Below are 20,936 nucleotides of genomic sequence, written 5' to 3'. Positions count from 1 at the left end.
ATCCGGGGGTTTTTTCCCGCCCACGTGACAGATGTGAACATTGCTTTGTAAGTAATGTTACATAACAGGAAGTTTAATCTGGCGTGTTGTTTTGGTGTTCGGACAAATCTAAGTTTTATGGTGGGGAAGTGAATCAGATGTGAAGCAGCAGTGTGAATGGCAGCCATTAGACTGAGCTAGGCTGACCCCAACGGCCAGGTGAACGTTAGCTATGCTACACTAATGAAGCTAACAGCAAGCAGATGGGCTAAAAACACAATGTTAGATGGTTTAGCCTTCTAGTCTGAGACGTTTTAAACTCCCTCCTCTCCTCTGCAGAGCTCTCTTGCAGCACTGAAAAATAACCCCTTTGTCCACCATGCTGTTCACTCAATTTGTACATAAATAAATTAATACATTACAAGCCTGAAGGTGGGCAAACAATCATAAAATATTATATGAAATTATTATATTAACTGTCTGTCTCCAAAAAAAAAAAAAAAAGTGTTAACTTGATAAGCCATATTTTAAAAAGGAAATTTAAACATTACTGTTGTGTGCTCCTAAAGCTACTGTTTTGTGTTGGACCATGTCTGAAATTTATGTAAAACTTTTTGCACAGTGTTACACATGCTCTGTCAGATCTATTGTCTATCTCCCCTACACATAAGTGTAATAACATTCATGTAGTGTAGTGTTTAAAAATGTTTGTATTCCCCTTGTTCAGTGCGTCTCCTTCTTACGTCTTGCATGCCATTTGTCTCGACACGTTTGTTGTGTGAGTATCTACAAACTCAACCCCCCCCCCCCCCCCACCCCTTTTATCCTCTTCTTTGTCATGCAAAAAATATTTAAGGCAATAACTCCTAAGTTTGAGTGTGTTTTCACTTCCATGCAGATATAATCGTTAATAATATCAGTAATGAAAAAATGATACGTATGCATTCAGGAAATTTCATTTACAGGTTTGCAGGGTTTTCTTTTTTGTTGTCTCATTGTTTTTCGAAAAAGAATGACCGTGTAGCCGTTCATACAACAGCCAAAACCTTAAGCTTTCAGCCATAAAACCAGAACTTACTATATATATATATATATATATACTATTACTATCAGGATCTGTAATAGGGAGCGAATACTGAATGAATCTATGAATAAACAGGAAACATGAGTTTTATATTAAGCGGTATAAACCTGAAGGTGGACTACATGTCTGGATTTTGCATCATGTGAAGAAAGAGACCACCCTCCCTCAATACACACACACACATACATGGTGAGTTTGGCTACTGGTTCAGTTACACAGAAAAACCAGAGACAAAGTGATGCTTGATTTAGTTCTTATTGTTGGTTTAGGTGTGAGAATGAGCCGCTGAGCGCGGCGTGGAATGCCATTGAGCAATAAAGGATTATAATGTATGTTTCTGCCTGAGATTCAATAAAAACTTTAAACCTTGTTCAACAGACATTAAAAAGTTGTCATCTTCTGTTCTCTGGGACGTGTGGTGGGCTTCACAACAGAAGTGAACTAGAGACCCTATTGGCCATTGGGATCACACCAGCCGCTCAATCGGGCCAGGGGTGGAACGTGTGTGTGTGTGTGTGTGGGGGTTGAGGTTGAGACCCGATCGAGACGACGAAATCTGTCGACGAACAAAAATATATGCAACTGGCAGACTACTCAAAACTACTTCTGCATAGCAGGTGACTCCAGGACCACATGATGCCAATACGACTCACAAGGGGAATTTGTATTTTTCATATTTTAACAAAATATTTTGTTTCATCTTCATAATTATTAGTATGTACCCAAGATCTTCCATTGTCCATTTCAAGTGTTAATTGTAAAAACAAAGTTGACTTGGTGTATTTCCTCCATATTGCCACAGGGTGGCACTGTTGTCTATATATGGGAGTACACAAAGACATATTTCAAGCTTTATTTATTCATTTATTTGCAAAAATTCAACCCAAAAAGGTGAACTATCTAACAAAACAGAGTCAACCACTAAAATATCAGAAAACACTAGACAGAAAAAATAAAAAGAACTGGACACACAAAGACTTTGAGTGGCCTCTTTTGCCTCTCGGCATTCAGTTACTTATTGTTTTAGAAATGTTTACATCCATAATTACCAGTTGTTGAACAACACCCACAGCACTGATGAGAGAGTAACAAAGCAGTGGTATTAAATAACATTAAAAGGGTTATCAGACCCTTAAGCATGCTGTCAGTATCGGGTACAGTTGTTGGCATCGAGGAAACATGGATGACATGGTCAGGTCAGATTTACTTTCCAGTCTGCAACTTTTGTTTTAAGCAGGAAACATACAGACACATTTCATTTTGAGCCGTTAAAACGTAACAAGAGTGCAGAGCATTTGAAGGTGATTCTTACTGGAGCAGTTTTATTCTCAGACAGCAACATATCTGCTCTGGTTTCTTGTGACATCAGCGGTTCATTGTGCTGTTAGGTTGAATTAAGTGCTGCAAAAATACACTGCAGCGTAGATCATCACCAGCATGTAGTTGTGTAGTTGGTAACAAGGACATAAACATGTATTCACAGACATGTTTCGCCCTCAATAAAAAGAACATGTCCGTCGTGAACTCTAAAAGGATTCATCCAGTATCAGAGCGTAAAACAATATTTCAGATGTCCGGTGTTGATTTAAGACCCGTCACAGCTGAACAAGCATTTTTAAAACTGCTGTTAAGGTTTGTTTTATTCAAACACAATGGATGGACTTGTGTAATCTGACAGCTGTAAAGACATTAGAGGTTTCCTGTGTTTGTAAATCTGTGTCCACTGAAATATTCCCAACCTGGACTGAGGCGTTAATGTGAAACCTGTAACAAACAGAAAGTACCAAACATTTTGTATCAAACCACACAGTTTAGCTCCAGTAAATGTAAAGTAAACACAAACAATCAACAAACCAGACCTGGTTGAAAGTGTGACAGAAGTCCATTCAAATACTCGCTGTTACTTTGGGTTATTACAGTCTGACTTGTAGACAGGAACTTCTATATAACAACACGGTGTTTGTGGGATATAATACAGAGGGTTCATAGAGTATTTAATGTCAGTAAATAAAAGTTGGCAGTTGCCATTCCCAGCTAGCGGGAATGCTCTGCAGGGACTGCTAACATACATGCTGGATAGTATAACAACGTAAAGTGTAATTAGAGTGTACATTTTCATTTACAGAAACATTTTTACACAAGTTATCACGCTGTCCAGCACAATCAATCCATGAAATGAAGTGTTTGAGTGGCTTCTGATTCTTTCCCAGGTCTGTCACAAATAAATATATTCCGTATATAGCGAGAATATCTCACAGTAGCCAGGTTTATAAATCTAATAGTCCATCACTGAAGAATTTATGTAGCTTAGTATTTGAGGACGGTGAGTCACTAAAATACTGTTTACACCGAATTAGAAAAAAAGGCTGCGACATCAGGTCAAAATCCAATATCACAGAGTTTTCATTAGGTCTAATGAATTGAAATGGGACATTGACTTTGGTGAATAATTGGTAGAAAATACCGATTATGTCAACCTTGAAGCAACAGTAGAAGCTTTTGGGAACAGCAGTAATGACAGCATAACTCATTTACAGCATAATAATAATATTAATAATTAGAACTCATTCAACTCATCAATAGAAACAGGGATTTCTAAAAGTGTTCTGTCACCTTTCAGTGGGCCCACATTCAAAACCACACCTCCAGCCCCCTTTATTAAGGACTCTAGACTCTCGAAGGAGATATTAATGGATTCACAACGGCAAAGCCTTCCCTGGTGAGTTCATACAAAGGCCCACGCCTCGAACCCAAGTCACAAATTCAAACTCCAGAGCACAAAAATAAGCACACAATCTCGTCTTTTGCACTGAAAGCTCAGAAGGACACTGCTGATAAATCCCATTGGATCCTTTAATATCTACTAAAAAAAAGAAAAAAGAGTCTGGAAAGTAGAAAGAGTTCAGAGACTATTGAACCTGAAACGATGGGCGTGGTCTTCTGGGCAGGCCATCGGAGGGTGCGAGGCTGGAGAGGACGGGGGTTGGAAAGATGGTAGAATGGGGTCGAAGGGGAACGAGGGCAGCCCTGGTCTCTACACATTCGTCCGACACTTAGGCAAGATGGGACCTCCCTCAAGCCTTCTCTTTCTTACTGTAGATGGAGGAGAGGAGACAGATGGACAGATGAAGAAATATAGCGGTATGAGGGGGAAGGAGGAAGGAAGGGAAGCCCAGAGAAAGAGAAAGATTAGAAAAACAGACATTTATCATCATCGTAAACAACAACTTTAGCTAAAGCATTATTTCCACGAGTAAAGCAAAGAGATGCAACTGAAAAACGGGAACAACTTTCAAAAAGCAGGACAGAAAGATTAAAGTTACAGCTCTTTGTCTTCAAGTGGCTTTAGCAGGAGCTATTGGAGGAGAAAGCAAAACGGCAGACGAGAGTAAGACATTGATAAGAGAAGGGCCAGATAGACAAGTGATCATCATTAATTTGACTGATCACATGATCATATTTAGCAGAATGCACCATGTAACAATATATATATATATATATATATATATATACTGAAACAACAAGGGCCAAAACTTAAGTACTCTGATTTAGCAGTGCACTCCCTAGAACTAAATCAATGCAGCAGAACCAGAGATATCGTCCTCATCAAAACCTGGTGGCTACATTACCCACAATGCAACTCAATCGTCCACAGTTTGATCAGAAAGTGTCATGCTAGTAGCGGCTAATGGTCTGGTACAGAGGTGTGGTAAACTCACTTCTCTCTAACGCCAGAACCCAAGAGTCTCTCCGTTTACAAACTTGCTGCAAGAGACATCACCTGAGGTGATTCATCAAATGTCTCTCTTTGGTGCCACTAAAAGCTTTAACGAACTTCTTTCACATATGCATCCTCAACACCTGTAAACAGAGTCTGGTGTGTAAAACTTGCATTCTTAGGTCACTTTCCTTTCAGTTTATACTGTGCTTTAGTGGTGCATAAAATATGACCAAAAACATCTGCAATGTATTAAATGATCACAAACAAATTGCCACACAATGACCCTGACAACTTCGGGGCCACCGAGGGTTTGGGGAACCAGAGCAGTTGCCCACTTTGCCAGTTTAACAAAGAGTAGAAGAGAGGACAGAGGTGGAGCAGAAGAGGCCAAATGCCTGCAGACAATGCAGGAACAGAAGAAACAGCACATCTGGATAAGAGAATGATCAAATGAGTGAAAAGGCCAAAATGAAACATAAATAAAGTGGCCAAAGAATAGATCACAGCACTGATTTATTACTGGGAAAGTGATGCCAAAACAGCAGATGAAGACCATGAAATTTTTCTAGCATGAAATATATTCTGACTATGGTGGGGACCGTGGAGCCAACAGCAGCTACATTTGGGAGCCGCTGTCAGTGGTGTCTGCAGATCAGAGATGACTAAAAGCTGAAAGGAGGGAAAGTGATGATAGGTGTCGTGGAGAAGCAACAGAAACTCCCGGAGGAGTATGACAGACGGTGGCAGAGGTTTCCAGCGGTCTGGAAAAGAGCCAGGTGATGTTGGCAGAAGAAAGGCAAGGCTGTGCGCTGTTGTTTTTAAATATTTCTTTTACTTAGTCTTGGACTTGAACTTTTTCCCAAAGGCTCTTTCCAGCTCAGGAACAGACAGAGTGAGGGTGAAGGAGCCGTCCGACTCCGACCTGACGACTCGAGCTTCAAGATGGCGAGGGGAAGGAAAACAGTACGACAAGATTATGACACATGGACTTAACTTCAAGTGGTTTGCGACACAACACGAGCACAAATGTAATCATAATTCCTAAACCTAAAAACGGGTTGCCAGGTTACGTTCAAGAGCATTCACAAACAAACTTAACAAGTGTTTATTTTGTGCCGCTTAAAAGTGTAGAGGAGGTAAAATCAACTCATTAGTACAAAGACAGCAAGTCAAATAACTACTGTTGTGCATGGGCAGAGCAAGAACCATCTCGTCCACCGGTTACATTTCGTTCTCTCTCTCATGCACAGACTCTTTTCTTAGTGCTGATGTCATAACTTAGGAAGCCCCTGTTTTGATTGGCCGGGTCTCTCTGGCCATACGACCGTGTTAACGTCCAATGATATCACTCTGATCCTTCTATTAGAGTCTGATTAAAGTAGAACCCGAGGAGATATAGTGAAGATAAAGTGTCAGCACTGACGCACGTAACAACCGACACTGCCAAATGCAATACTACCGAAAGACTGTGTACAAGTTAGATAACCGCCATTACTGGACCAGGACCAGTTCGTGAACTTTTGTCATGTTCCAAATGCAGTTTCTCAGAGCAGACATAAAATGAGTCGTGTGCATGTCAGTAAACCCACCCAGGTCGTTGTTGTTCATCATGGCGTTGGAGCCTCGGAGGCGCGGGCCCTGCTGGGTGAAATGATATCCAAACTTCAACAGCGTGGTGTTTTTCTCCAGCATGCTGGCTATCTCCATCTCCACCTTGTTGCCCAGCGGCTGGCTCTGGAGTTGGGAGAGAGAGAGAGAAAGGAGGAGGAGGAGGAGGAGGAGACACACAAAGAGTTGTGTAGTGATGATCAAAGACGGTGATTTTTTTAGGTCGCGATATGGAAACGTTAGGCGAAAGAGACAAGAAGAGGAGAACGCAAAATGACTGCCATCCTCTCCGCAAACTGCGCCGCCACGGATGAGGCGGTGATCTCCATGGCAACAGAGGATGAAGAGGCAGGAGTAACATGCTTCATCAGGATCATTCAACAAGTTCAACTAATGAGCGCGCTTGTTAGTCACAGATGTACAACTATGCAGTATGACACATGGCAATGCAATCAGGGAGCATTAGACCGAAGTGGCAAAGATGGCCTGTGTACACTACCTGACACACACACACACACACACACACACACACACACACACACACACACACACACCTTTGTTTAAAATACGAGACTCAACGCTCAATTGCGATTTTTTCCCCCCCAGATTCGATCTTTCTTCCTACACAGTTCACATTTAAAGTGACTGATATGTGACATCAGTGTCAACGAATCTCTTCCTCGCATGCAACCAATAACACACACATGCACGTTGAAACAACAACAGAAAATGTTACTTTTGAGAGACAGACATTTCGAGACAAAATGACGTCACACACATGCACGTTCTCTTAGCAGCTCTTAGCAGCTATTGTTGGTTGGATTTGGGCCACTTTTACTTGTCATGTGAACGTAGCCGATGGGTCTGCATCAACACTATGCAGGGGAGATTATCTGTGTGTGTGTATTGATGTGCGTGTGTTGGTACCTGATTGTCTATCTTGAGCTCCTGCAGTATGGTGTTGTACTGCAGTGACGCTATGAGGAACAGGATTCCTGTCCCTGTAATGAAGTTGGACTCAACGTTCAGGCTCTTCAGCGTCGTGTTCACCTTCAACATCTCTGCCAGGGCCTGAGGAAACACACATAACTGTATCTTTTTTTTTTGCAATAAAGCATGATTGTCATTAAAATAAAGAGTGACTCAGATAAACCCTGATAGAAGACAAGTGTTAATAATAGAATGATACCATAACTTGGGACTTGATTTCAGATAGACGGAGCAATTAAGCAGGTAACAGGATTCTGTGCTGTATTTTGTAACAGTTATGACTTACGAATGCGACCGGGTCGTTGCTCCTGGTTCCTACAATACTGAACCTCTCCACCACAGTGTTCTTCACCAGAGCCTCAGCGTACGCCTTCAGAGTCTTAACGGGGATGTTCTGGGTACAGAGAGACACAAACATTACAGCTCAGAAAATGTCAATAAATGAATGTTCTTCACATAAATTCCCAATTTTTTCACATTACAGAAACATTACTTCATTTTGCCAACGGAACGCCTAAAATGTGTTTCATGAAATAAAATGTGCTAGAAATTCAGTTTATGCTCTAAAAAGAATTTCATATTTGCAAAATATTAAAACAAACTTATTTCATTTAAATAACTTTTTAAATCCCATCTGCAAAACTAAAATGTAAAAACTAAATTGTGTGCACCGAGGTTTGTTTGTTTTTGCTTTTTGGAATATAACCAAACACGATATGAATCTTTTGTGAGACAACGTTTAGTTTCCTTCAGTGGTACTAAAAGTACTAAAACAAATACCACCGGGGACAGATGATATGTTTCATATCAGATGTACAACTTTACAACATGTAGGTTGTCAGAATCCAAAATAAATCAAAATCAGACCCTGTTGTTTTTGAGTTTAACGATACAGCAGTATCAAACTCATATCCTCATACACACACACACACACTGTTACCTTGATGTTGTTGAGGTTGACCTCCACCAGGTCAGGGTCATTCCTCTTCACTCTCAACAGGGTCTCTTCTACGTCAGTGGAGTTGGGCTCCTCATCGGGGACTGGTTTGTACTGGGTGCACTGGATCACACCTACACACACATGTACAGGACACACAGAGGATATATGCTGATCGATGAACATTTTCCAATGGATACCACAGCATACATAGTTGTATTTGTTTTATCCCACTTTACAGGCAGTCAGTTTACAACTGGATTATATATCTAGTGTGGTCCACTTATTTCTTCACTGTGTGCTTTGGAAACACTGACCTCAATTGCAGTCCTGTGAAACAATGCTCAAACGATAACAAAAAAAAAGCCAAACACTTTTTCATGCCCTGTGTATCGGCACTGAAAACAGAGCAGCTGACGATTTCAGCAGGCGAATCAGAGGTTTATAGCTAGCGCTCTTTATGAGAGCCGGTCATATTTGGAAGTGAGACGCTCGCCCCCTCTGTCTCTGTTTGGAGCTGGAGCAGAATCTATAGGATGAGCCTCCACGCAACATAAACAATGGCTCTTAGCACGTGTGTTTCTCTGTGTGTGTGTAGTAATGTACCACAGTTTACACTGTGTAGTGGAAGACGACGGGTAGACAGATGAATCATCAGTTATTCCCTAAAGGAGCTATAGGACAACGTAAGTATACACTTAGCATCATCTAATGAATCAGTACTTTGTGTAACTATAGTTGTGCATGCGAGTGCAACAGAAAGACTGAGCCGAACATCTTTGGTAAAATAAACCAACATTCTGCCAACGTGAGATCATTCCGCTTGATTCTGGTCCAAGTCAACTTCGCTTCAACATTTTTCTCGAATGAGGCGATTATTTTTCTGCAAACTAGTTGAGTGATCTGCGTTATTTTAGGATACTTTTACTGCAGCCCTGCAGCAAATGCGTCCGAGTGAAGACAAGCTCATGCAACTGGCGGATTACAACAAATATAAGTTACATAAGTTTCAGTACGTGCGTACTAACGTGTACATGTGTATGCGCGTGTGTTTCACGTACTGTTGAGGCCTTGCTTGTTGACTATGGTGCTGCTGGCCAGGGCTTCGTAGTACTGCTGGTTACTCATCAGGGTGTGCATACCCAGGATGGCTGGAAGACAATAGAAAGACTCAATGAGGATGGAAAGAACAAAGGGCATGAACAGAGAGTCAGAGGAAGAAACACAGAGAGAGAGAGAAAGAAAGAGGAATGCTGAAAAAGAGTCTATAGATTTGATGATTGACTAGTTACAGCCGTACAGTTGACCACCATGCTAATACAGACAGCACATCGGCACTTGCAGCATCACGAGCAACTCACTGTCCTTTTCAACGATCAAGCTGAAAGGTTTAAGTTAATGGGGAACATGTACTGTTTTTTGAACGAGCAGCTACTCTGAGGACGCTAGACAATACGAGATAATGATCAACTCGTTAGTTTGACAGAGACAGGAGAGAACAGAGAGACATAAACAGTTAGGGAACACAGGCTACCAAGCTGCTCTTTGTAGAATTGGGGAACGTTACCTTCATCAACTCCGGGGGCTCGTGCTCTGAAAATATTTCTGCAACAGCATTGCTTGATAATACATTTCTGTCGTGCTAATGCAGGGAGAATAGACTCTGGTAGTGGGTGAAACTAAATGTGTTTACATATTGTAATGTATCCCTCTCAATAGAGATTTAATGTAGCATTTACAGTTGTGATCTCTCAATTTACCACAAGTGAGATTTTAAAAAAGCCTGCTGCTAAATCCATCCGGATCACTCGTTAAAATGTCAGTCACCTTTACAGCAAATATGTTAAAAGTTTGTACATGCAACAAGTAATGACATTCGCCATACATTACACTGAATCGATGATGTGTAATGCATGTACAGCGCAGACTATGTGTCCCTGAGTCAAGCTGCAGGGGTTTTACTAAATGTCTGCCTAACACGAGCTGACAGCACGAACATGACAAGAGGGCCAGAATCGTTCCATGCAAAGACAAATGTGTGTGCAGTCTACAGATACCCCGGGTGATGTTCAGCTAGTGAACCGAGGTATCCAGCAGGGATGGAGGAGGTGGAGGAGATGGAGGGATGAGGGGGAAGGGTGGAGGGAAGATGAAAAGGATTGCTAGAGGAAACGGAGAAGATTTGGATTTAGGAAAAGTAAATGAATGAGGGGAAGTCGAGGCCACCGATTAGTGAGAGAAGATGAAGATGAAGAATAGTGAGACACCTGCACTTTAGCGCATGAGATCCAGTCCATGAATATCCTTCATTCAGATGTTTTTATGTATGTATGTGTGGGAGAGTGTCTGTTTTTTTTAAAGTTAGTTTTTAGTTTTAAAGAAAATCCGAAAGGTTCATTTTCTTTTTTTTTATAAATGCTATAAACACATGAAAAACAGAATTCTTCACTTTCTACTATTGGAAGTATGTTCTAAACTGCCTTCACCACGAGGACTCTGATAATTGTAAAACTGTGGTAAAAGTAGTGTCTTCTTAAAGTTGCAGATATAACAACATTTTGATAAAGAGACACAAAACAATTACAAAACACGTGTGCATATGTGGTTGAAAATAGGAGAAAAATGAAACCTCTGAACCTGAAACGCATACGCTGTATGTATATAGGAGATGTGAGTGGGTGTGATTGAGATACCTGCAATATCACAGAGTTCAGCATCAGAAGCACTAGCCAGGGCTTCTTCTAGCTCCGGCTCCAGGGTCACATTCTCCATGATGGGGTCCACCCTCTTTTTTGGCACAAAGGTTTTCCCTACAACACGAGTGGATGGACTCAATACAGAGACATACACTACAACGACCAGCATCCCTGGCATGTAACGATTAGCTAATAACATTTTGAATATATTGTATTTGCTGGAGACTTGTGAGTTAAAGGTCCCCCTCCGCGCTCACAAAAGGGTTTAATTAATCTGACTAATTAGACCTTTGCAACTAATGTCAATCCAGCCTCTACACAGTCCTGAGGAGGAGTCTAATCAGGCAAATAGGTGAAAACACCTGTGTGGGTGGGCAATAGGAGTGCAGGGCCATTTAACATGACAAATAAATAACACGGCGGCTGGACACTTTATTATATAACGGTATATGAAATTAGCTGAGTACAAGCATGTACTAACAGAGTAAACACGACAAAATGGCCTTGACATGGCATTTTGATTTATCGTAGTCGGCAAAGTACAGGTGTAACTTATAATATTAACGATGTCTCCGTTCCATTCAAGTATCCCACTAAGACACAACAGCGAGCCAGCATGTAGCAACAGCAGGCTCCAAGTCTGATATATATGAGAAGAGTTACAGAAACACGAAACTCTGAGATGACATGAAGGCATCAGCGCTGTACAGACACAGTACAATTGGTTAAAAATACATCTATTTGTAGGCAGAAGAACAACATTTCCTCAGTAAGTCAGTATGAATTACAGAAACAATGAAGACCATTGACTTGTTAGAAGCTTATATTGAAATGGAGAATATACAGACATAATTGTTTCAAATTTAAATGTCAAACTAAGGTGAAGAATGACACAGAGATCTCTGACGAGCTCTCTTACATAACAGCTGAGCCTATCACTTCATCTCGTCACACCTGGCCGCAGGCTGTCGTCACCGGGTCTGTCTGACTGCAGAGACCCAGGCGTCTGTGTCTTTATTGACAGGTCCGCTATGTCTGCGCTCGTGCGATCAGCTCCTCGAATTTCAGCCAGACGGTTACCCAGATGTTACCCAGAGCTCTTAGCCGCTTCTCGCGTGCTCTCTCTCCGTCCCAATCATACCACCGCACCCGCAAATCACAGTTAACAGTTGTGACAAGTAAATCGACCCGTTTCAAGCCCAGCTATGTTGCAACCCTCAGTGGGCTTCATGTCAGTCAGTGGAGGGTGAGCAGAAGGGGAGCAGTGACAGACAGCTTCAAACAGGGTGCAGTAACTCCGCTCACATGCTCCGTTTCGAAGCCGAGTGTTTTAACTAGATGTTAAAAGCCTTGCTCAGCGGTACCTTGACTGTACTAGTTGAGGGAAGGGAGATTGTTACTCATTCACTTTCCCCACCTGCAGTTTTACAGCTGCTCTTTTAAGTGCACTAAAGCAACAACGACAGCAAAGAAGTTCATGACGACAGTGACGGCACGGAGACCTACTAGAGTTTCACATAGAGAAGTTTGGTATCTCTCGCCATCCGTCACGCACCTCTGTGTCCACACTGGACCGGTGCTGCCGTGCTGACAGGCCCCACAAGGCCTGATGTGGGGTAGTCTTGTGGAACCAATCACCCTTCAGGGAATTTAAAAAAAATCCTCCTTGTCGTGGATACCTGAGATGCCCATGCTAGACGTGTGAAATCAGTAGGTCATGATTAATTTGAGCGTTGATTTGAATCTTCTCCAACGTTGAGCATAATATCCACCCTCCCCTCAGCTCACATAATTGTATTACTCTGTCATGTTTAATATTTAGGGAAACCAAACAGTGTTGACATCTGGTGTTCTTGTCATCTTTTCACTTGATAACAACAGGGCAAGGAGCGAGACAAAGACACCTTTTGATCCAAGTAGGTCAACTATGTAGGTTAACAAGTCCGTACCTCTCTTCTCCCCTGTGAAGGGCACCAGGTCTTCTTTGTCAGGATGCTCTTTGGCCTGTTTCTCCAGATGGGCCAGCAGGTTGTCTCTCTGAAACATTCCCGTCGGAGATTTCTTGGTCTGGTCCTTCTGCCGCATCCCAGCTGGCAACAATGCATTCTAGACAAGAATGAGAATTTACGTCAGACTGGCACTGCGTATTAGGGGGAAAAAGTAGTTTTTTCCCGAATTAGTCTCACTTCCTTCTTTCAATCACAGCAGTTAAGTCCTGACATGCAACACCAGTGCAGAACAATGTAGAACAAATTACTCCAGGATGTTTTCCTTGCTACAGTAATACTACTGTATAAAACAGTAATCTCCATTACACATCTTCCAGGCACCAGTGGTACCATTGCGGACTCCAGTTAGAGGTGAGGAACGAATCCTTTGTGCATGGTTTGTGGCGATTTAAATGTCAGAAAATAATCAGTCTTTTATTCTGAAAAATTAACAGTTAAACAGTTTTCATTTAAATGGATGTCTGTTAAGTTACTATCTTTGCCGAGTGAGGACACAATGGTGATTGAGCCTACGGTCCACTGATTTAAAAAGGCCTTCCCTTTACAGTATTACCAACTGGGTAACATTCCCAGGAAATACCACAAGCGGCGATCTCTGAGAAAGTGAAATCAAAAACACACCTGCAATCGTCACACGTGTCGCGATAAGTGACAACGAAAACAGAGATCTTTGCGATTGCCGGAAAGTTAGGACACCTTTAACCCGCTGTAGCATGCACATTCTCCACATTTATTCACGGCAATGAGAATAAATAAGGTCATCACCAGATAAATAAAATAGACCAATAAATGCACGGCACATTAGTGATTGGTAAGTTTAAAAGAAACCCGTTTAAAAAACAAAAGTACACAAACCCACAGCAGAATACACGTTTACTTTTCATACATTTTGCAGGTATTCACTAACATAAGACCAAATTGTGGCCAAATCTGAAATGTATTATTTGTAATACATTATTTTAACAATTTTGTGGACTTTTTAGGAGGGGGACAACAACAATATGATAAAATATTACACCATTAAAGCATAGTGAGATAGATCTTTGGTGGTACAATATCTTTGCTCTGGATAATGTAACTCCTACATCCTATCTCTACTCCAGCCCAACACAGAACCAAGACATTTCCCAGAGCTTTGCTGCTCGCCACGTTATTTTCAACCTAAAGCAGCATTCAAAGCCAAGCTCTTACAAGTGCTACTTATAGCTTCATATCTTATCAGTCCTCTCAGCACTCACAGGCTTCTCTCTCCTCATGACTCTCACTCTCTCAGCAAACCTTTTTTCGAAAAAACATACCAAATTATTTCCCCAGTACGCCACACATTCACCATTATTATTTGGTTTGAGATATACTCTTTGGAAGTAAAAGAACAAGTTCTCTTCTTCTCAGTTTCTCTCATTCAGTTTTTCCAGTGGCGGCCTGTAAATGTTCACGTGACTTACAGAAGTATTTATAGTAAAGCCAGGAGTATAGCACACCGTCACTGCCAAGCTTTTCATGTCACACTTTATATCAGCTGCAGATAACGGGTCCCCAGCATGTTATTTTTACCAGCATGAGACTCTGTCTCTCTGACTCCTGTCCTTTTCTAACTGTACCTTCCCCTGTCATCCCAACACCTGCCTCGTTTGGTCTCTGTCTCTCTCCTCCTCCCAGCAGCCTTAGCAGTCATCTATGAGCACATGAATGCCACCTGTACAGTTACAAGCCTCCACGAACACAAGGCTGAGATGCAGGGGTTAACTTTTTTCGGCATGTGAGTAAAATGTGACATTTTCTTTTTAAAGAAGCAATAACTGATGGTAATATTTTGGAGGGGGGGGGGGGAGGGGGGGGGAGGGAGTAAAGAGGAGGGTTGACCACCGTGAAAAGTTAACATGGCAAACTTGGCAAAAAGCTGCTTATTTACGCATCCAGAAGTCTCAAAGCAACTTTAGCATTAAAATGTTCACTAAAAATATGAGGTAGTGCGGCTTTAAGTTATGTAGATGAGTGAACATTTTCTCTTTAGGTTGAACGTTCCATGATTTGAGAATTGTCACCAGTAATCTCGGTACATGAGACTCGTATTAGCCTATTCCAGATTTGAAAAAGCCTGTTAGAGCTTTAATCCAAAAATGTCTCCAATCTTAAGGGAAGTGACGGCTTAGAAAAGTAAACAATATGATCCAGTCCAAGTTGTAGTGTGTCATTGTATGACTGTGAGGCAGTACTGTCTGTACAAAAAACACAAAATGTTCTCAAGATGGTTGACAATACATTTATATTCCTACAATAACAGTGAAGCTGGCAGACATGTGTTTTTTTTTTTGTCCAACATGATGACTTTTTTGTTTTTTCAATGGCTTACTGAAACTGATGTGAGACGTCTTGCTGGGAAGGTTACAGTGTGTGTCAGAGCAAAGGGGCACTTTACTGTTGTGAAACGGGTTACCCTCATAAACAGGCACAAACAAGGTAAGCGACGCACGCACTGCCTCCCACTGTTTCCTCTGTTTACGTCATGGAGTCCCTCTGGTCCCTCACTGCTGGCATCGGTCTCGCTAATACACACACACACACGCACACACTTAGTCCTGCACATTATACCCTTCCAGTCATCCCCTTGGCATTGAGGGGGAATCCAGCCACTTTATGAGCAGTCAGACATTCATCAGAAAGCTATTACAGCTGCTGTCACCAACTCGACCCATGACACATCACTGAGGGTACCAAGCTGGCGGTGGATGCAGCGAATGCAGAGATAAACACGCCATAAAAAGTAACAGAGACTAAATACGAGTATAACTTATGATGTACTGCACCTTCCGTAGCATAATGACAACATGATATGCTGCCCTGCCTCCCATGGACTGACCTTAATGCTAACAGAGAAATACTAAGACAAACCATTATTTACATCACAGCCATGTACTCGTGAGTGCTGTGCGTTCAAGGGCATTCACATGTGTTGCACTTGAAATGAAATTAGCTTACAGCGATGCAGATGAAAACACAAGGACGTGTAGTAGCAGTATATTACACCAGGGGCCTGTATTAGGCCTGTATGACCCCATAACTCTCCACTGACAACAACATAGCGACAGAAACTCCTCCTTAGGGACTTTATATTATAAACTTACATCAGGATCCAGCTCCTCTAGTTCATCCTCTAATCGCTGCAGATCCTCCTCTGACAGTTTCTTCAGCAGCTCATCCTCGTCTATGTCCCTGTACTTCTCCATCTCCTTCCTCATCACCGACATGATGGACAGCAACACCTGCAAGGTGGATAATGTCTCTTCAATTTGATTTCTGAGATGTGTCTTGAGATGTGAGATTCAGTGCTGCCGGGGTAAATATACACAAAGGGCTTTGGGAGATATTCAAAGCGCTTCCCTCACCTCAATCACCCCTCCAAACGAGAATAACTAATTTTAAGAGATTGGGAGCCTGCAAGACCCTGCGAGTTTGAGAGAGAAATAAAATCTTTATCTGTGGAGAGAAACAGCAGAGAAAGCACTAACAACATTTATGGTGAGTGTCACTTGTTGTTACTGTTTGCTGTTAAAAAAAAAAACTGCACTCACCTCAATGGCCCCCAGCTCAGGGGTGAAATAAAAGCAAAAGGCAGCCAAGTGCCTGTAGCGCTCCTGGGAGAGAGAGAGAGAGAGAGAGAGAGAGACCTGGAGGAAGCAGAAGCACGGAGTGAGGACAGATTAATAGTTGAAGATTCATTTCAACTTCCAAGTTTCCCGATGAGGCAGCTTGTGTCATTTTAACCTCAACGGATTTGATAGCTGGATTTCGTCAGGGTATAGCTGGTAGAAAAGGACATTTGGCATTTGAAATCTGTAAATGTATTCGCTTTCTAGCTCAGATAAGAAAACCGGTAAAACACGATCGTGTTGTTGGTTGGGAGTTGGTCAAACTACTGGGTAATGTAGAAGGGGACAGGAAAATGCTTTTGACAAGAATATCAGTGTTAAATCATGCGAGGTCACTGAAGGTAGCAAGCTGAGATCACCTGTCGATGTTATAAAAATCCGCTGTTCTCAACAACAGATGGAAAAACATTCATCGAGCTTAGTTCAACTGCAGCTACCCGTTTGTGTGATTCTAACAGCAAACGAGCCTTTAGTTAGCAGAGTAGGTTTTCACCTGTTCACTTGCTCTCTTCCCTCCCAGTATTAAACCCTGTATCTGACCCCTCTGCCATGAATCACTGCCACAAGTGCTGTGTATTTTCCTCAAAGTTCTCTGCAGAAAAATGTAAAAGTCGACCTAAGATAAACCTATCTTGTCCGGAAAAGCGTTTTTTTTCTTTCCTTCTCCGCTGGCAGTGTGGACAGACTGGAGATCTGTTTTCCTCTCTCTCTCTCTCCGTGTCAGTCTTGGCTGTAGGACCAGATGACTGATGATGGATGAACTGCAGCAGAGCATTTGAGGGTCACAGCACCGAACGCTCGGCATGCGCTCGAACGCTCGTCTCTAAGCCACGGCTCCTTAAAACTGTGGGTCAGGGTTTGAAAGGAAGGTGTGAGCTGCTGCTGATAGATGTCCACATGACAACACTAATGATAAGTTAGCCTGCATCAAAGGTTGACAACGTTCTCAAATTTGGCAGAAAAAGTTGAGATGTAGCTTAAAAACCCAACCGAAATGCAGAAAATATTGCATTCAAGGAGCGTAAATGTGAGTATAAAGATGTCTTTTTGATCTTAAGTATGTCAGCAAGTGTGTTTTGGCTGAACTCCTATCAGGTGGAGACAAGCGGTTTTTTTTGGGGGGTTCTGCTTTCTCTAAGCTTCACGACAAGACAAGTTTCCAAAACTGAAGATGAAGAACTGGGCTGACCTCCAAGTAACGCTGCAGGTCTGCTGGAAGAAGCCGGCCTGCATCTGATGATATCAAACAGACCTGTGCCTGTATTTACTGCGTTTCTACCAGCTTCTGCTCCATTGGAGGACATTCACTGGGCCCAGAGGAGAGACAATTAAAACTGACCTGAGCCAGAATGTACCGTGTAACGTCATCAACACTTGACCTCTGAACAAGGCCTGTCCAGTCCTAAAGCCTCTTATCACGGCAAATGTGTGAAAAAAACGTTAAAAATGGTGTTAAATGACACCTGGTTCTTCATGAGCACAGCCTCTAATCACAGTAAAATGTGAGTTCACGACTGAAATATCTGTTTTTACACCGGATTTACACAAAACAGCTACTTCTGTAACAGCTGCTCCGAGTTTTTCTGCTGTGAAATACACAAACATCTCAGTAAAAACTCACACATGCCCACAGAGAGGCAGAAAACTCCTTCAGCCAATAAATCAGCACATAAAACAAAGCCGAGAGCACAGCAGCAGACTTTTAGACAACGTCCTGCTTGATGTCGTCAAACAGCTTACACTGTCATGAACAAAAGAAAATCACCACATGTACAGTAAGTGTCGTGTGAACATTTCACTCAAAAGTTCCTCAGTTTGGGAAGTTCAAGATAAATACCTGTCCTCTCTAAGCTTAGGCCAAACTCAGCTAACATAGGAGCTTGATTAGGAGGCACTACCCTCCACACAAACTTTAACGAGAAAGTATTCTTTAGAGTCACATACAAATAAAAACGTAATGCTAAAATTGACAAATTGAACTCTAAAACACCTTAAATATCCTGATCTGCAGGTGGAGCAGTGGACTTGGTAACAAAACATAACCACAATATTCCCATAACGAGACATTGCTTACAGATTCCATCATGCTTTATGCTATTTATCTTCTGTGGTCGAGGAGTACAATTTGTTTGGCATCTGTCTAAACTATTTTGCAAGATTGCAGTTGTTAAGAGTGGTCTCTGGGACGGCCCAGCAGAAAACAGCTGAGAAGCAACTGGTCAGCTTTCCTCTGCGTGTGGCTGAGATAAGCTACCGGACAGTCTGTGCATGTGTGTGTGTGTTTTCTGCTATGACTGTAACAAGGGGGACCAGCAAGGAGTGGTATGTCACGGTGTGTATGATGAGGGGCCGAGCAGCTCACTAGCTGCCTTGGACTTGAGGTCTGGCCATTTGTGCATTCTGCAGAGGTCAAAGAGTCACTTCACTGGTCAGCTAGCTGCTAACTTGATACATTACTAATCCAAGGGAAGAAGATACTCATGAGCGCACGTTTATTATGGTGAAACACGGTGCAACAGTGGGTTCATGGCAAAGAGGGACAAATGGCTCCTGTAGAGAGGTGACCAGAGCTGAAGTTTAGTCTCAAAGTATACAACACGGTTTGCAGCCTGCAACAACAAAAACTAAGAGGAAAAAGCTTAAACTACAAAGGTTAAGGCTCTGCAGTGACGTATGCATCTCACAGCACTCAATAATGCAACGACGGTTTTACATTTTCTACTAAAATTGTACATGAATACTGTTTTTGATCACATCATAAACCACCAAGGAGACACAATTTGGATCATAACTCAAGCCTTTCTATTTATTTTTTTGTAGAGTGATTATAAATCTAACTTAAGTTTGTAGGCTGCAAAAATGTAAATACATAAGGTGAGCCCTATGAAGCACACAATAATAATAATAACTACTCATTTGGCAATCGGATGACAGGCATCGAATGAGTCGAAATAGAGAAGTGCAGGACTTTTCTTGCAGGTTCCCTACCGTTTATAATAAGGACTGCGTTACAATGCGCATATGTGCAGGACTGCGGTGTTAGGACTTGCAGAGTGCCGTTACTTTAAGAGGGATGCAACAGCTAGTAAGACATTATCCAACAGGAAGGAAAACCCTAACAGAGAAATACAAATTAAAAACTATTCCTCAGTATTGCTGGAGAAGCTTCCTTTATTCTCAATGACATCATGGAAACTTATTTTCTCGCAGTACTTCAAAAGCGTAGTCCTGTACATTATTTGAACCTTGCTGCGTGATCTTCACTAATTTGACTGTTGTACAGTGTGCAGTATAATTTTTGCATTTATTTCCGTACCTCCTCCGGCGCTATTTATAGCCGGACAGTCCCGCCGGGTGACAGCAACGAATACTTTGACCAGATATGGTTTCCTTCAGAGCCGCCTGGAGTCGCACTGCGAGGTCCGCTCTGCTGCAGGCGCACAACCCGGGAATCCGCAAAAAAACTCCCAACTAGACGACACCGTCCATGACCCGCAGATAATCCTGAATTCAGCAGATTTAAGCAGCGTGCTCTCAGAGTTTCCTCCCCACGTCCCTGGTCGTGTCTCGGCGGGTTTGCGGAGGCTGAATCTCATCTCCCGCAAAGGGCAAAGTAAACTTAAGGGGAGAGATCCTCCTCCTCCTCCCTCTCCTCCCCCCCAGCACGGCTGCCCTGTCACTCCAGTGATGTCATGCAGCGCAACTGCGTCCATAGTGGGACTCATTGATTCACTGTCATTCAATAAGTGAAATTAGAACGTTATATGCGTACACAAATACTGCTAAGTGTGCACCGCTCATGTTCGTTTCTCGTGCACACAATATGCAGTGGATTTACTCAAATAATGTAAAAACACTCCACTACGTCCTTCCAAAGCGACGAACGCTTGCATTAAATCAGAAGACTGATACTCTCGTGTCCGTCTATTAGAAGTTGCAGCCAGTTAGCTTAGCACGAAGGCTATACGTAAACAGCTGAGATTACAGGAAGTTACTGCACCCAGAAAACATATTAACCCACATTACGTACACTTTAGTCAATAAATGAACTATTCAAACTACCATGTACTAGGTACATGGTAGTTCAGTCCAGTGGTTCCCAGCCTAGTGGGCCCCTCAAAAGGGCCACAAGATAAATCTAGGGGAGTCATGAGAGGTGTTACTTTTCTTAATAATTTATTTTATCTTTTACTTAAATTAAACCACCTGAGAAAATCTAGCTCTTTTCCTCCGCTGATGGAATGTGCCACAGCTGTATGTCA

The 20,936-nt window shown here is 42.2% G+C and overlaps 1 protein-coding gene across 1 annotated transcript; it reads right to left on the bottom strand.

Moving 5' to 3' along the window:
* Positions 1-1,902: 1,902 nt before the first annotated feature.
* On the bottom strand, positions 1,903-20,268 carry tmod1 (tropomodulin 1). The gene is made up of 13 exons (XM_076090349.1): positions 19,991-20,268; positions 16,597-16,692; positions 16,411-16,469; positions 16,150-16,287; positions 12,965-13,121; positions 11,013-11,129; positions 9,381-9,470; positions 8,323-8,453; positions 7,669-7,776; positions 7,320-7,463; positions 6,374-6,518; positions 5,620-5,719; positions 1,903-4,156 (listed from the first exon to the last, which is right to left on the bottom strand). The coding sequence occupies exons 4-13, from the start codon at positions 16,270-16,272 to the stop codon at positions 4,138-4,140; spliced, it is 1,134 nt and encodes a 377-aa protein (XP_075946464.1). The 5' UTR covers positions 16,273-16,287; positions 16,411-16,469; positions 16,597-16,692; positions 19,991-20,268; the 3' UTR covers positions 1,903-4,137.
* Between the last annotated feature and the right edge of the window lie 668 nt (positions 20,269-20,936).

The sequence above is a fragment of the Anarhichas minor genome, unplaced genomic scaffold, assembly GCF_050575085.1.
Source record: "Anarhichas minor isolate MPS153535 unplaced genomic scaffold, ASM5057508v1 ptg000012l, whole genome shotgun sequence".
Classification (NCBI taxonomy): domain Eukaryota; kingdom Metazoa; phylum Chordata; class Actinopteri; order Perciformes; family Anarhichadidae; genus Anarhichas; species Anarhichas minor.
Note: the sequence above shows the minus strand (reverse complement) of the source record. Positions and strands in the feature narration are given on the sequence as shown.